The sequence below is a fragment of the Lepidothrix coronata genome, unplaced genomic scaffold (genome assembly GCF_001604755.1).
Source record: "Lepidothrix coronata isolate B3197 unplaced genomic scaffold, Lepidothrix_coronata-1.0 Scaffold360, whole genome shotgun sequence".
Classification (NCBI taxonomy): Eukaryota; Metazoa; Chordata; class Aves; order Passeriformes; family Pipridae; genus Lepidothrix; species Lepidothrix coronata.
Genome location: NW_016690540.1, coordinates 200,667 through 216,439, shown reverse-complemented (window position 1 = coordinate 216,439; position 15,773 = coordinate 200,667). Strand labels below are relative to the sequence as shown.

General features: G+C 41.0%; 1 protein-coding gene across 1 annotated transcript in view; it reads right to left on the bottom strand.

Moving 5' to 3' along the window:
* Positions 1-7,077: 7,077 nt before the first annotated feature.
* FARS2 (phenylalanyl-tRNA synthetase 2, mitochondrial) overlaps positions 7,078-15,773 on the bottom strand; it is a 200,896-nt gene continuing 192,200 nt past the window's right edge. Inside the window, exon 9 of the mRNA XM_017838794.1 lies at positions 7,078-7,404. Within this exon, the coding sequence (XP_017694283.1) occupies positions 7,266-7,404 (139 nt within the window). The 3' untranslated portion in view covers positions 7,078-7,265. The remainder of the gene's footprint in view (positions 7,405-15,773) is intronic.

Here is a 15,773-nt window from a genome sequence, read left to right as displayed (position 1 = left end):
TAAGTAATTCAAATTTCTTTTACAAAGTTGGCCTTTCTATTAAGTCACCTTTCTTCTCTCAAGGTAGAAAAAGACCTGCATTGTCACCAGCAGCAGGTGTTGCACAGGAGCCTAAAACAGATGCCAGAAAGTCTTTCAGGCTGGAAAAAACATCTCAAGTGGGAAAGGGAGTTGGCTGCCCAAAATTTGATGGCTCTTTGAAGGGAAAGTGCTCAGAAGACTGTTGGCTCTATGACAGCAGGAGGCACCAGAAAGTATTGAATTTTTCTTGGAAAAAGGTGATTTCTGTGTATCAGAGCAAAGCAGCAGGAGAGAAAAGTCTCTAATCAGACAGAATATAGGGAATAACAACTGTGCTTTTGTATCCACAGCACAGAAGCAAGACTCACATCAACCACTCCAACCAATTTCATATGTGTGTTACATACAAATAACATAATTTGGTAAGGTGCTGAAAATCTCCTTACCAATGCTGGACTGCCCTCCTTGACACAAGGGGTCATGCTGGAAGACCAGGAATATCAGAAAATCATATAATTCTTAACCAAATTCAAACTTTTAAGTTTCTGGCAAGTGGAAAGGAATGAAAAGTGATGCAGACTATAACACCCCGGCTTGTAAACACACACAGAAGGCTGCTGTTATTAGTTATCTAAAATACATTTGTAAACATTTTCTGGAAGTACATGCAAGGGACCATGCTGGACATCAGGTTATTACCAATATGCTGTCTCCCCTGTCTGAAATTTCAGTTAGGATACACTTATTTATGCTGACAGCCTTCATTGCAACCCTGCTATTTCCCTGTCTCCTCTTCTTAAGGAAGCAAGGGTGTGTGCAATAGTGATGGGTGCTCACACTGTGCAATAGTGATGGGTGCTCACACTCCTACTGTTAGTGACCGTCGCTGACTTTTGAATCCAAACACATCCACCCTGGACTTCAAGTGGAAAGTCTCTGAGGCAAGACGTTCTGGCAAACTTTGGGAAAAACAGCAGCTGAGAGGAGACACCCAAGCATTAAGGCATCTGCACAGGGATCATCAATCTGGTTTTCTTGGCCCCTTGGCCAGCCAGCATGAAAGCCTTCCAAGCAAGCTTCTGACAAGGCACCAAGGACTGAGTGGGGCATTTTGGTGGAAAGAGGAGAAGAGCTCAAGCCTGGGGTCATGGGAGGGAGATTAACTAGAATTTAGAAGATTTCAGACCAAAGGAAGTGCATCAGAGGAGGGCCCAAGAAGGTAGGCTTACGTGTACTGGCTCCATCAGTGTTGCTGTGTAAGGTGTAACGTGTGGTCAGAGTCCTCACTGCCCAGGCAAGGGCTTCCTGATGGACACTGGGCAGCCATCTCTGGAGAGCTGTTTGGTGATCCCAGATGACCCCCTTCCTCCTGAAATCACCACCAAGATGCTGAACACCCAACAAAAGGGGCCTTGGTGTGGGTACAAGATTAGACTGTTGACTTGAGTTAAGCCTTTATCAATCCCTGCCCTTATGATCTGTAAGACACAAACCAACCTTCAGACCACACTTCCACTCCCACATGTTTTACTGAATTCCTATACTGAGATCTGTCAATAACAATCCTGTGAATGATTATGAGTTTCTCTAACACCAGTGAGTAAAGATTTGGCATGAGAATCAATAATTTCTTCATGAAGAAATTTCTAATGAAGAAATGAAGAAATGAAGAAATGACCAAAACGCCTGCTATTTACTATATGCCTATGCAAAGGCAGGCAGCCAAAATCACATCTGTGCCTCTCTGTGGCATGGTGGTAGGGAGGATAATTCAGAGCTTTGACTTGAGGATGACAGAGCCTCGCTTCTCAGCTACCCTGTGGTTTCTCCCTAAACCTGCTCCCCTGTCTCAGAATGACACTGGTGTCACCACAGCCACTGAGTGCCAGGTTACAAAATGTTTCAAGTAACTAAACATTTGGGACTTTCAAACCTGCATAGACACTGACAAAATCCCACAAGCAGTTAATCGTACCTGTTGGGGGGGCTAATAATTTTTTAATCCTGACCCTTGGTATCCATGTGCCTCACATCTGTAGATGGAGATGGGAATACCTATTTCCATGCACACAGTGATTCTGCAGACAAATGGCTGCACAAGCACCGCATCACGAGATGCATCTAATTGATGCTTAGCTGCAGCAAAAACCAACACAGCGCTTCTAGCTGTATCATACAGTGATATGAGGGAAGCTGCAGACACTAAAATAAAAAGAGAACAATCTTCTGCCCATTTAAGTGGCAGCTGCTCTGGATGACTGCAGTGCTGCCCAGCAAATTACTGAGCAGACAGAGGCACAATTCCCTGGACTGCATGTTAATCACCTGCATCCAGAGGCTGAGCACAGAGAGACCCTGCAGTAATGCGGTGTGGGAGCACAGGCTGTAGGCTGTGTATAATAAATCTCCCTGCCTGAAGCCTGACTCTGTTTCCTCACCAAAGTTACACCAAATTTCAAAGCAAGAACTGTATGAGAAGGTAAGCAAAACGGAAATGGGAAAACCAGGTCACATCAGTAGTCCAAGTATAATAGGTAGACTAAAACAGACTCTACTTAGTTAACAGTGAACATAAATAGAATAACAGAGGCCATATGAGAAAGGCACAAAAGCACAAAACCTGCCAAACATTTGAGTGCATCAGATGTTAATGATGATCAAAGCTTATACAACAGATTCTGGAGAAGTCAGTGCCTTTACCCAGCTCTGTGTTGAACTGCACTAACATTTAAAAGTAGGTAGTAAGTACCAAAGACTGTTCCCTACAAATTTGTTCAAGGTCCTCACAAGACTGCCTCACCAAAACAGAGCACTGTTTTGGTGGCCCTTCAGAGGCAGTGCTCACAAATCTTAAAATTTGATCAGGATGTGTGTAATTAGTCAATATGGCCTGTTCTACACAGAAAGCAAATCTGTTTTATGGAAACAGTCTTCTCTGAGCAAAGATGCACAGCAGGCAGCAGCTGAAGAGAGCTCTGAGCTTCAAAAATATGGCTGCTTATTTCAGAGCTGAAGTACAAACCCATTTCCTCTCCCAGATGGTAACTATCTCTGATGGAGATGGTTCAGTGATACCAACTAGCAGGCCTCAAATACCCAGCACAACCATTTTATGTGCTCACACTGAATTTGACAGAATGTCCTTGTGTCTATGTTGTTTGGGGGGGTGGATGCAAGACAGAATGCTTTCTGACCTTGCTTTAACTAATGAGCACCAGCCAATTTTCAGTCAACCCACAGTGAAGACAAGGTTTTTTAGTTTTACCCAAATATGAACTCAATAAGGTGGACATAATTCTGCTTTTCAGGGCAAGACTCCCTCTGTTTACTTCAATGAACCACCAAAGAGTACTCCCATACTTGTGTGTTTACCTGGGAGAGTTGAAATGCACTGTAGACAAAAATTACCAAACACACAAAAAGCCCACAATTTTTTTTCCTCCATTTTTTTTTTTAAAAAAGCTAATCGCTACATGAAAGTATTCAAGGGCTAAGACCAATTTGTTCATACTTGGGAACTCAACACAGGTGCACAGAGTAAGCGGATAGTAAATTCAGTGCTGCAGTATGGCTACCAGCTGCAGAAGGGACAGCAGTAACATCCTCAATGGAAGGGAAATGATGGCCACCAGTGATTTACTAACATAGTTTGGATTCTCGGTACAAAACTGATTTCAGATTTGTGCAACTGTTTGATTGTGCCTGGCAATACTATGGCAGAGGTCACTGCAGTCTCAAGGGTAAAGACACAGAGCCATTTACTGCCTATCTAGATCACAACACATTTCCATTGCAGCACCTTCAATAAGAATATCAAAACCAGGTAAGACTTAAGTGCACCATAAATCTGCTGCCAGTTCACTGGGAAGATCCCAAACTGCATGTTAAAGCTAAATCTTTAGTCTTTGAGGAATCATGGTTAGCTTGAAAACCAATGGCAACTACAAACAAAACCAGTGCCCAGAACATTTAAACCATACATACTGTTCAGTCACACAAATCCCCAGCTAGTATTCCTGGGGACGTGTAGCTTCTTTTGCTACAATTGACTTTTTTCTCTTTTATTAAAGGATGCTGATATAAAACCCAGAGGCACACAAAAATAAACACAGGCAGCTGATAAAAACAAGCAGCAGTGCATTGTGCCTGTCACTACACTAGTCAGTCAGCATGCACAGTAATTACTCGAATGCTGCTCCCCTTAATATTCCCATACGGCATGGTTTCACTTTGATATTGAGGAACTCATCCACCTTTTTTAGACTTGTAGCCCATCCAACGTTGAGGAACATTCATGAAACAGATTTTAGGGTAGCAGAGACTAGCAAAGGATCTTATCTTGTTAGTTACATTGTTCTTGGTCTTCAAGGTAGTTCACCTACCTTTGTGCTAAATATGTCCTGAGAAAAGCCAAGTGACAGCAGAGGATCGCCTTTTCTTTGACAAGAGTTGGGCAGTGACTGTACCAAGGACTTCCTCAGTCAAGTTTTCCACATTCCCACCAAGGATCAGTCTAGTCTCCGAGATGCTGTTAGCATCCTATGTCCCTGATCAGTGGTAAAATAAATAATGGCTATTACAACCTTAAGACTCTTATGGGCTCTCTGTTGGTATCCACAAGGGATCATATGGTTTGATAGGTTACTACTATCCATAGCGAATTTCCCCAGTAAAATTAAGGTCAGGCTTTAAAGGGAAAAACATATTTTCCAAAGGACAGCAGTATAAATGCAACTCTGATGCCTTTTGATCTGAGGTCTGCTTTGCTAGTTGTGGTGTATCTTTGTCAGAACAATAGGTCTTTAGAGTAGATTAATCCAAGAATATATGTGACAAAGTTTTACCCAAGTGTTTATATTATGCTCACAGCCAGCCCTTATGATTTTACAGGCATTCATGTGATTGAATTGTGCTTGCTCCTGAAGAAGTTGTTTGGTTTTTTTAATGGAATAGTTCACATTTTTGTCTGAAAGTTGCTGCTATGAAAACACCTACTCCGGAAGATGATTCCATGGTATTAGGTCAGCTTCAGGGAAAACTTTGCATTTCCCCCTTATCCTATTAGCCCGTGAGATTAATCTTTCAGGTTTCAAAGAATAACATTACTCCACCGAGACCTGGCTGTCGCAGGGAGCCCATGCTCAACGGAGTGCAGGCACATAGAATCATAGAATTGTTTAGGTTGGAAAAGAGATATCGAGTCAAACACAGTGGATGTTAGTGACCGGAGACTGGCTGATCCAAGAAAATCCAAATTGCCTTGCAAAGCCATACATGGGAGCCAGTGGCTGCAGTGACAAAGACTCATTGTCCAGTTTTCTCCTTGCTTTCCCCAGATTTTTATGCTTTCAAAACTAGTTGATTAGAATGAAAGAAGAACAGAAGGATTTAGGGAGCAGAAAAGGGAAACTTCAATAAATAATAAATTAAAAGGGAAATCTTGTCATCTACTTCGCCCCAGATAGTGTCTTGTTTTCCCAAGAGACTTAGTTCTTTCATACAGCAGGCAGGTTATTGTACTTTCTCCATAAGCAATTCCATCAGTTAAGATCCACATAATCTGCTGCCCCATGTGGCAGCACTGATTAGGCCCTGCCTTGGAACAATTACTGCTCAGTGCAATTCAGGGAAGTGCTCTTCCTCTTCAGTGGTCCTCACTGAGTATCCTGAAAAGGCGAAGGATAAAGGAGACAGAGAAACATCAAATGGATGTTTATCCTTTATTTAAGGACCTTAGTAGACGATGGTTTAAAAATAACCAAGTAGGTTTTTCTGATGCCTGAATGGAACCCATTCTTTTTGCCTTGTAGAAAGTCTAGCATATTGTTTTCGTAATCAAGTTATTTGGATAACAAAACAACGATTTAGATTAGGATTTGTTTACACAGCTAAATATGTTGAGTAATGAAATTAAAATAAGCTCTGTGCTTCTGTCACATCTGCAATAGTGACTGGCTTCTTATGGTTGAGTACAAGCCTGCTGCACAGATGTTTCTTGATAAGGTATAAATCTGTGTTAGATGTTGTTTATTGCAGCATTTTTATTGCCTTCTTCCCTGAAGGAGGGAATGTTGCCTGCACAAGGCAACCAGATGTGACCTGCAAGACTGTATGAAATACCATTACAAGCAAAAACAGGTCCCATATTCCATATCAGCATCTGCAATGGCTCATCAAGTATTTATCAGATCATTTGAACACTTCTACAGGCCCTAGCATCAAATCATCACCAGAATTTACTTATTATAACCTGCAATGAAAAAGGCAAGCATCCTGTAAAGCGACTGGTGCCTCAAATAGCAGGAGATCCCATTTTAGTTTGGTTTCCTGCCTTAAAGGTCAAATTCCTGAGCAGACACTGCTGCTAGAAAGCAAGATACTGTGATAGATCAAGGCAGCTGCTTTTCAGGGCATTGCAGGGAAGAATTTCTCTTTTCTGCCGTCCTGCCCCAGGTGATATCAATCCTTTGATGGTGACAGGGGAAGAGACTTATCTTGTACTGGTGCCTACGTGAGAAGTGCGACAAGGGAGTTTCTTCCCTGGGGAAGATGGCACAGCTTGGAGCAACTCACTGAGTGGCTCTGCTCCTGTGGGAGCAAGAGGATCTAACAGGAAAAACTTGCCAATGACCCCAGCATTTGAAGACAGCCAAGTCTGGCCCCAGAGCCACAGTGGGTCCTTCTCTGTAGCTGATGAAAGTAACACCCATGGGCTCTGAAAGTAAAGAGAGCCAAACTTTTCAAGATGTACTTCTTGGAAAGTTTCTTGAAGGAAAATCTGACATTTCTTATTTAAAAAAAAGAGGGAGGGGCGGGCAGCAGGATGGGTTATTCTTCCCTGAGCTAATCTATGTCTCTGATTTGCTTCACTTGTTACATGGACAGAAGATCCTGTCAACACAGAAATAATGCCAAGTATTTACGGTTTAATGGAACCCAGGGACCAATTAACAACATAGAAAACCACCAGGCAGTGTATTTCTTATTGTAACAGGAGGGAAATCTTACATTACTGCTGTTCTCCCATTTCTTAAAATAAAGCACCAGCACTTTGTCAATGATTTCTCAGTAGTAATGTTTATTACCTGCTAGTTTTACCACTGCCCATTTATCAATCGCTTTCCATGTTCTACATTCAGTCACAAAACCCTTCTCTTGCAAACTAAAACCCCGAAAAGAGAAGAAAAAAAAGAAAGGAAAGAAAGAAAAAAAGCAACTGTCATTAGGGCTTCAGACCAGCAGTGCTAGAACCTGCCCTCAACCCCAAGTTCTCGAACTGCTGACTCTTCAATAGCTTGATGGATGCGATGCACCTCGTCCTGCGTCAAAGTCCTCTCCGGGTGGCGGTAAACGATCCGGTAGCAATGGCTGACCTTCTTCGTCCTACAAAACACAGACCAAAAGAGGACTCATAAATACATGTGCCTACAAATGCAAATACATGAGGCCAAACACTTACCCTCTGGATCATTTTTATTTGTGGTCTAATTTTGTTCCTGTTGCTTGAAAATCACCTTAATGCTAAAATACACAGTCCAGAGATGTGGGACTGACCTGAATTTTAATTTTCGCAGAGGCTTTTGCTGAAGTCCACCTTACACCTCAACTTATATTGCAGTGGGGTAGCTTCTTACCAGAGTGAACAATCCCGTGAGGAGGGCTGTGCTAACTAACCACTGAACCGCTGCTGACACCACAGCTCTCTCATTTCGGTGCTAGTGGGGCTATTTGAGTGAGCACTGGGCACACATACCCCACTCAGATCACTGGGGCTGGTGGTGATGGGCATAAGGAAAACACCGTGCAACCTCTGTGCACTGGAGAGCGATGTTACCAGCTGATGTGGGGCATCTCACAGCCTTACCATCCAGGCCTCAGCCTGGGGAAGGAGACTGAACAAACAGCTGCAAAACAGAGTAAAACCTTTTTTTCTCATTTCTTTGCCTTCACTGTAAATTAGAAACAGGAATAAAATGCATCTGAAGTACTGTGATGAGCAAGTATTCATTTGTGGGAGAAGGACAGAGATGGAGGATGAAGGCAGTCATCGCTCCCAAAGTGGAGCACCAAACGGCAGTGCAAAATTTCTTACCCTGCACTATGGAAAGAAAAAGACAAAGGAGAACACGGAAAAGGAACAGAAAAGAGGGAATGATGGGGGCAAAAAGTATTTAAGAGTTGCTGGTTAGGCAGAGACAAGCTAATGAAAACCCAGGACAAACTAGTAAGTTGAGTAAGAGTGAAAAAAATCTTGCTCTCCATCAAAAGCAGGCTGGAGTACCTAGCTCTTGCAAGGGCACCTCTGTAATTGGAGTGCTTGTGTTACTGAATTTAAATGGCAGTTCTGGCATACTTTTTAGTGTCAAATGGAGCCCACACAGCTTCTTCTTTCAAAGGTAAACACTCACTTCAGTGAAAGAGAGAAAATCTGAAGGGAAAAATAATAGGAGACCAGAGATCAAGTATCAGGCAGAAGGAGCTCCCAGACTGGCAGAACTCTGCATTTAATGGCACATAAAGGCATTTAGCAAGCTTTGGGTCATCTCTCTCCTGAAATTCTTTCATGTTAGAATCCATGTTTATTATGACTATTTGATTAGAACTAAGATTGTGTTTATAGACAAAGATAATTCTCAAGATACTAATTTCTACCTCAAATCCTACTAAAAACAGGCATAGATAGTTTTTACCTCACAATAGCTATTTAATACAATTAGTTTTTACCTCAGAATAGCTATTTGATACCGACTCTGTTCCACCCGACATGGGTGGGAAGCTTGCCCTGCTCCCACTGGCAGTTTACAACAAAAAAGATAACTTCAAATTAAAGCATTCCTTCTTTTTTTGTGTGCTCTGAAGATAAAGCAAGTTAAATCTGGCTGGTATTGGAAAGGGCAAACTGCATTTCATAAAGTGTTAAGCTGACTGCAGTTAACTGCTAAAAGCCAGCCAAGAGCTTTCCCTGTGTGCAGGTTAAATGCTGTGGAAAAGTGATCTTTGAGAAAAGAGGGGGAGCTGTAACTGCTGGGAAGGTGTTGCTCTGCTCTGCTCCACCTCTGCAAAGCAGTCAAGAGGACAGACCGGGGGAAAGCAAGTAAATGGGACTGGCAAGATGCTACACTGTCAGTAAGAAATTTNGGATAATGAATCGGGGCTCAACAGAAACAATTTTCAAAACCAGGCTGGCAAACATCACTACAGCTGGTAGTATTTCAGTTTTTAAAGGTGCTACAGTAATACACCTGATCAAAAACATTTGCAAATTGCTTCAGATGAAAATCTAGAAGGTGTACAGTCATATGTTTGATCCTGAAGTCTTGTAAATATTGGGAATATATCCCATGATGGAATAGTCATTACCACCATTTAATGTGATGTAAACACGAGTTTGCTTAACGTAGGTATAAGTGGATATAGGGGTCTCTACAACACTGTTTCTTCATTGATCATGGCTAACTGAAGGTGACAATTACTCCTGACTCATGTGTTTCTGTATCCCCCCTCCCTCCATCCCAGTGAGCCATTCCTTCACGAAGCAAATGAAATATGTCAGGACAATAGTTTCTTGTGGGATTGCATTAAATGTAATTAATCTTAATTCAATTATAAGCAAAAAATGAAGTTGCAACAACACATGGCTGGCTACACATAAGCTTGCATGAATGCAACATTGGATGCTACATTTTTCTCCCACCTTTAACTTGGTTTTTTTGCATCTTTGTTACTAATCAGAAAGAAAGAGTATAATGGTTCAATGCTATTTCAATAAAAGGCACACTGCAAATTTCAAAACCTTAAGCATTGTTTTCAGAGTACTAATACTAACCTTTCAAGGGAGATGGGGAAGAATACTTATTAGCTCTTCCCTCCCCTAACACTTCCCCCCCTCCCACTCCCAAATAAAATACTAAGACACTGTGGTTAATCCCTGCCATAAGCTGCAACTGAAAAAAAAATATTGTCAGCAAATACTACCTTTGCTCATTCCCTTTCTTGCTTTTCTTTTGTTCTGCAGAGCTACAGACTGTTTGCCTACCTTAAAGATGGCTCTGCTAATGCATAATGAACTCTCTGCTGCATGTCATGCTGCAGCCTGACAATACGGAAGCAGTAGCTCTCTATTCTGAGAAACAAAATTTTGAGGCCAAAACCCAGAACAGCAGCATCACTGGGTAAAAAAAAAAAAAAAAAAAAAAAAAGAAAAAAAAATTTAGAAGATTAGCAGTGAGCACATTGGGCTTTATTTACCTAAACTGCACCGCCAGACAAGTCCACGCAGTTTGCAGTCACGTGGACTCCTCTCCATTAGGCTTCAGCTGATCTTAGTGTCACAAGGCTCCTCTGCACCAGCCTGCGGCTTTCAGGTAATGAAACACAGGGAGTACAGTGAAGCACTGCTCAAAGGGAAAAGGAAGTCAAGGATTTATTCTGACGCCACAGGAGGAAACAAGATACGGACCATGAACAAACACTGGAGTGAAACAATGCCTAATGCTCTTTCATATGATTTTGCGAGGAAACAGCTTTGCCTCACATTTCTCAGGATTGTCACGCAGCTGCCTCCATGTGCTAGGGAGCTGATCCCTGCCAGGTCAGATTCATGGCATGGAGTCAACCTGAAGGTCAATGTATATGTTTGGATATTTCAGCTTGATATCTATGCATAACAAGAAATGAAGGGGCCTTAGTCTGCCACTAGTCTAATAAAACGAACATGAAAGCAATGTGACACTGGCACCAGGGCTAGATTGAAAGGGTGTGTTAGGCAACAAAAATTAATACATGTGTGTTAGCTTTCCCTTCATGGAAAACCACAGAAGGATGCTTTAAATGCTACTTGTCTGGAAAGCCGATCCCAGAAGCTACCAAGAGCAAAGCACTTAAATATCCTGACAGGGGAACCTGTCTCAGTCATTACATAAGACTAATCCCTGGGTCATTTGGTAAACAAAATGTTGCATAAAGAATAAATTCTTGGCATTGTTGTTTTTCTCTTCTACATGCAATACTGTAACAAGAATGAAAACTTCTCCATCCTGTACTGGCAGAGGGAGATAAAACGGACAGCAGTGAGTGGGGAAAATCCCTACTATTTAACTGTGTTTTATTCTCCATCGGCAGAGACTTCTGCAGGGAGGTTACCCCTGCTCTTATGTGGTGAGAACAACACAGAACTACACACTTTTCTAGAAAGCTGGATTGACTTTGAGGAACAGAAAACTAGAGATGACAATCACCCACAGCATGAAGGAGCAAAAAAGAGTACCATCTCTTTCATATGATGAGCAGTTCACTAAGCAGTAGTATTCACCACCATACCTATTATTCCACCTTTTCCTACGGAATACTATTTAAAATGAAAGATCTACGCACATGGTAGCACAAATATTTGAGATTATTTTCTCTCTGTTTAGTGAGTCATGTTAATGAGGTTCTTTGAGGGTCTCCCAATTCCTGCCATGGCAGTTTGTATCCTATATCTCCCCCAAAAAGATTAATCAAGTAATTCCCTTACATAAACCTTCACACAGTACTCAGTGGCTGCTTCACCCTCCACAGAGATCAACGTCATGCTGAGCATGCATGGAATGACCTCAACAAAGAGAAAGGCTTGTTTTATTTGCACCAGTGCTCTGAAAGCGGTGATGATGGGAAGAAACAAAAATACTGTTTCATGTTAGTAGCATTCCGGTAGAAAAAGCCACGTGGAGAGCACAGCTGTGGTTTTGCTTTGTGGCTCCAGCAGTTCCAGAATGGTTCACGGTTTAAGTGGAAATGGGGAGGAATATTAAACTGCAAGAAGATATAATTAATTACCTGTTCCTTTTTGTTTCACGTTTTCAAACCACATCCATCTCCTATGATAGTAGACACAACTGCTAAATACCCTACTATAAATCTTAAATCGACAAGTGGCACTCTTTGCTAAGAAGTACATCATGGAAAATGGCAAAAGGCTTGTGCTATATACCTTATGTCAGTGGCAAATAATTCAATTACCATGGTGATATGCACATAGAATATAGCAGTAATTGTCTGAACAAAGGTCTTCCTAAATATGCATTCTCATCAGTCCTTTCAAATGCTAATACTTCATCTCTCTGGAAGAGCATATTGTACATACAGCATATTCTTAAAAAGGGACATGTTTTGTTTAAGGTGATTTTGATGCCAGTGAAAGGCATCACCTCCAGAAGAAAGAATTGTTTTAAACCCACAGAAACCAGGGAATGGTCATTCCTCTTGCACACCTCTTCCAGCTGATATCTGACAGAAGGATGGTTCAAAGATAGTTTAGGTCAACATAAGCATGTTGAGACTGTCAACATTACTTGACCACTGTGGATTTTTTTGGTGGTCACTTTGAAAGAGATGCATGTTCACTGACATATGGTTGGACTGAAATACTGTTCTCCTATTTCACAAAACTAAGACAGCAGTGGACTTTTTGCTCTTTTCTAACTGGACTTGGTGGAATCTGTATCTGAATACCAAACTCTGAACCTGCTTGACCTTTTCATTCTTTCTTTACTATTAATTCCATCTTAAGCTTCTCTCCTCATGTAGGAAAAAAAAGTCAAAATTCTGTTAATAGCCAGATTACTGAGAGAGATAAAGAGCACGGTATGGGATATAATGACAAAGAACATAAATAACACCTTCTAGTTAAGATAATGAAAGGTGGATGAAAAATGAAAGCACTTGGAAACTTTTCAGCTTCTCAGTCACTGAGACACTGTTAGATAGCCATATGTAGGACCTAAGCCATTGTCCAGTATTCAAAACACACTGGATTCGTTAGAAAGCTTTGATCGTGACTTTCTCTTTCTGCCTAAATCTATCATCTAATCAATTAATTTCTTGCATGCAGGAAGAGATACAAATAGATAAATACTGAAAAAAATTATTTCATAGGCAACACCTGAAAGTCACCTGGCTGTAAGATGTACTCACTAAATGTTTAGTGAAACAGTTCAAGCAATTACTTGTGCTTTAGCCCAGCACTTTGGCCTCTAATGACCTTTTCTCATTCCAACAGATCACCTTGGTTTGCTGACACAGGCCAGCAAAAGAACTAATGTGAGCAGCGTAAGGTCTTTTCTGCTAAACTTTTGTAAACAGACTCAGTCACACAAGAAACTGAGAGAGTATTTTCCTTGTGCACTGTTACAGTAGAGTCAGTAACCAGCCAAGGATACAGTCAACCCATCTCATATTCAAGCACTTCCTATTAAAAAGCTCTTAAGCTTCACAGCACCAACAGTAATGGAATCCATTACGTGCAGGCAACAATGAAATATCACTAGGGTGAAGAAGAAAAGTACCATTCTCCATTATACTAAAAGAAAATCCAGAGTACCCACAGGATCATAAGCTAATTGTGATACAGACTTTTGCTGCCACCGAAGGGCAGAAAAAACTGCTAAGTCTTGGAATTTGGGATTGTGTTTTTTCTTTTCATTTTAAAGACAATGACTCATTGATTCCTTGAAGAAAGCAATGATCAGTGGTTGTAAAGCAGGTATGAAAACAGTTCTCAAGGGGATGGATTTCATGACTGGTGATGACTGATTGTCCTCCAATCTCTGTCTCTTTGGGAAAAAATCATCTATCAAACACAGGTGACAAAAATTTCCATCATATCTGATCCATGCCAATATGGAGGAATCCATTTCACGTGGATTGAAAGTTGGATGCGACTGAGAGTTACCCTTCTTGTAAGATGAACTTTATGCATTCAGTTCACACTGGGTCTCCTCCATTTTTAGGGGCTTACCAGTCCATCAAGTGAGTTGGTTGCAAATCCTGCTCTAAATCCAGGAAGACTCAAGAATAGGCTAGAGGCTGAATATCTTCAAGACCTTCCTTGTTGTCAGCATAGTAACCCCAGAGCACTCATCATGCCAGATAAATTCAACCCCATGCATGGAATGATCTCTCAACTTCCCAAGGCTGAGCCCTTCAGCCATGAAAGAAAGCCATGCAGTGGGCATGCACGCAAAGACCAGAACATGTGCAAACCTGTGAGACTTGGAATGGGGACAAAACACTACATTTTCTTCAGGGTTATCGCTGTGACAGGATACTGCACAGGTGGAATAAAGACAGAGAAAAGCAAACTTTCTGATACAAACACACATATACAAAATCCAGTGAAATAACTTCTACCCACTGCGGTGGCAAATAAGAGAAGGTTGCTTGGTAAAATACTTGAGACACTTAATTTTATGTACTAAACATAGAAAAATAATTGGATGCTGAAAGTAAGAGAGAAAAATAGATAGTCTCAGCATCAGACAGGACAGAATACCAATTTTGTGTACAGCACAGAGTTTTATTTTGCTTCACTTTCCCTAGGTTTGACTGAAAAGGCTCCATGCCAAAGGCTTTTCAAAGTCTAATCTTGTTTTCACCAAAACAAAATGAAGGGGTAATACTTTTTGTTATTTTTTGTTAAAAAAATTGACCACTAGAGACTTAAACATTCTCTAACTGAGCAAACAAATGAACAAAATAACTCAATTTGATATTGTGTCTCATGAGAACTGGCATCTAAGCTCCTTGACTTTCTCCTTCCGTGTTTAGTTCAGAAACCATGGCAGGACTACATTTCCCATGAGAGATCAAGGCAAAAAATTCCTATGATGGATCACATCCTCTCTCTGGAAAAGAAACTTGGCTAACATATCCAATACTGACATACTGAGGAGAACAGAAGCAAGCATTACCTGGAAGTCCTGGTAGAACTGGCAGCTGAAGCATTTTGGCTACCAGCCAGAAAATTCTTAAAGAAAAATTCACATTTTAAGTGAGTAAAACAACAACAAATCAACATATTTTCTGTCATTGCTGGCTCTCCCACTTTTTCCACATTTTTCTTGACCTCCTAAATCCCTCGTAATTTAGTGGTAGAAGAAGGTATCTTTGGCAGCAACAGGCTCTGTGGTTCTGGCAGAACTTCATGACTTAGGTACCTCATTCACAATCCCTTGTGCCCTTCCAGGGCAACTGGCTAGTACTGGATTGGATGAGGGACACAACCTCTCTGTTTTGAGAACCCTGGAAGACACACTGTTTGCGGAGTTCGCTTCTTGTGCGAAGACATTATATTCATCTCCCTCTGAGCTACAGTGTGCAGGTAAGAGGATGGAAAAAACTTCTTTCAAACAGTGATATTAATGATTCCATTACTGGTCATTAGGTGCAACAGTATCACTCAAAATTTTCCAACCATTGGCAACTGAAATGCCACCTGTACTTATGAGTGACAACCCATCTCAATAATCCGAACAAATCCAACAAGAGAGGTGAATTTGGACTCTTTCAAATGCTATCTACAATATTTATAATAAAAATGTTAAGTGTGATACCTTTTCAGTTCTTCTGAGTGAAAGATCAAAGACAAGAAGTATAAATATTTAGCAGTTTTTTCCACCAACTAGATGTTAATACTAAGGGCTACAAAAAGTATTACTAAAAATAACATTGCTGTCAAATTAAAACATATTTAATAATCGAGTAAAAAGGGAATTTCTATGAGAATTTAAAACAACTCATTCTCCTAAGAAATGAAGATGGATGGGAGTGACAGCTGGTTCAGATGTATCTCCACTGAGTCCTAGAAAAAATAAAAGTCTACAAAGTTAGATAGCAGACAAGTGCATGAGAAGGTCTGAATGCTGTTTTAGGCATATTCATCACTGAGATTAGTGGTTTTGTCCACACCAGTCCTAGGAGCTAGATGTTTAAGT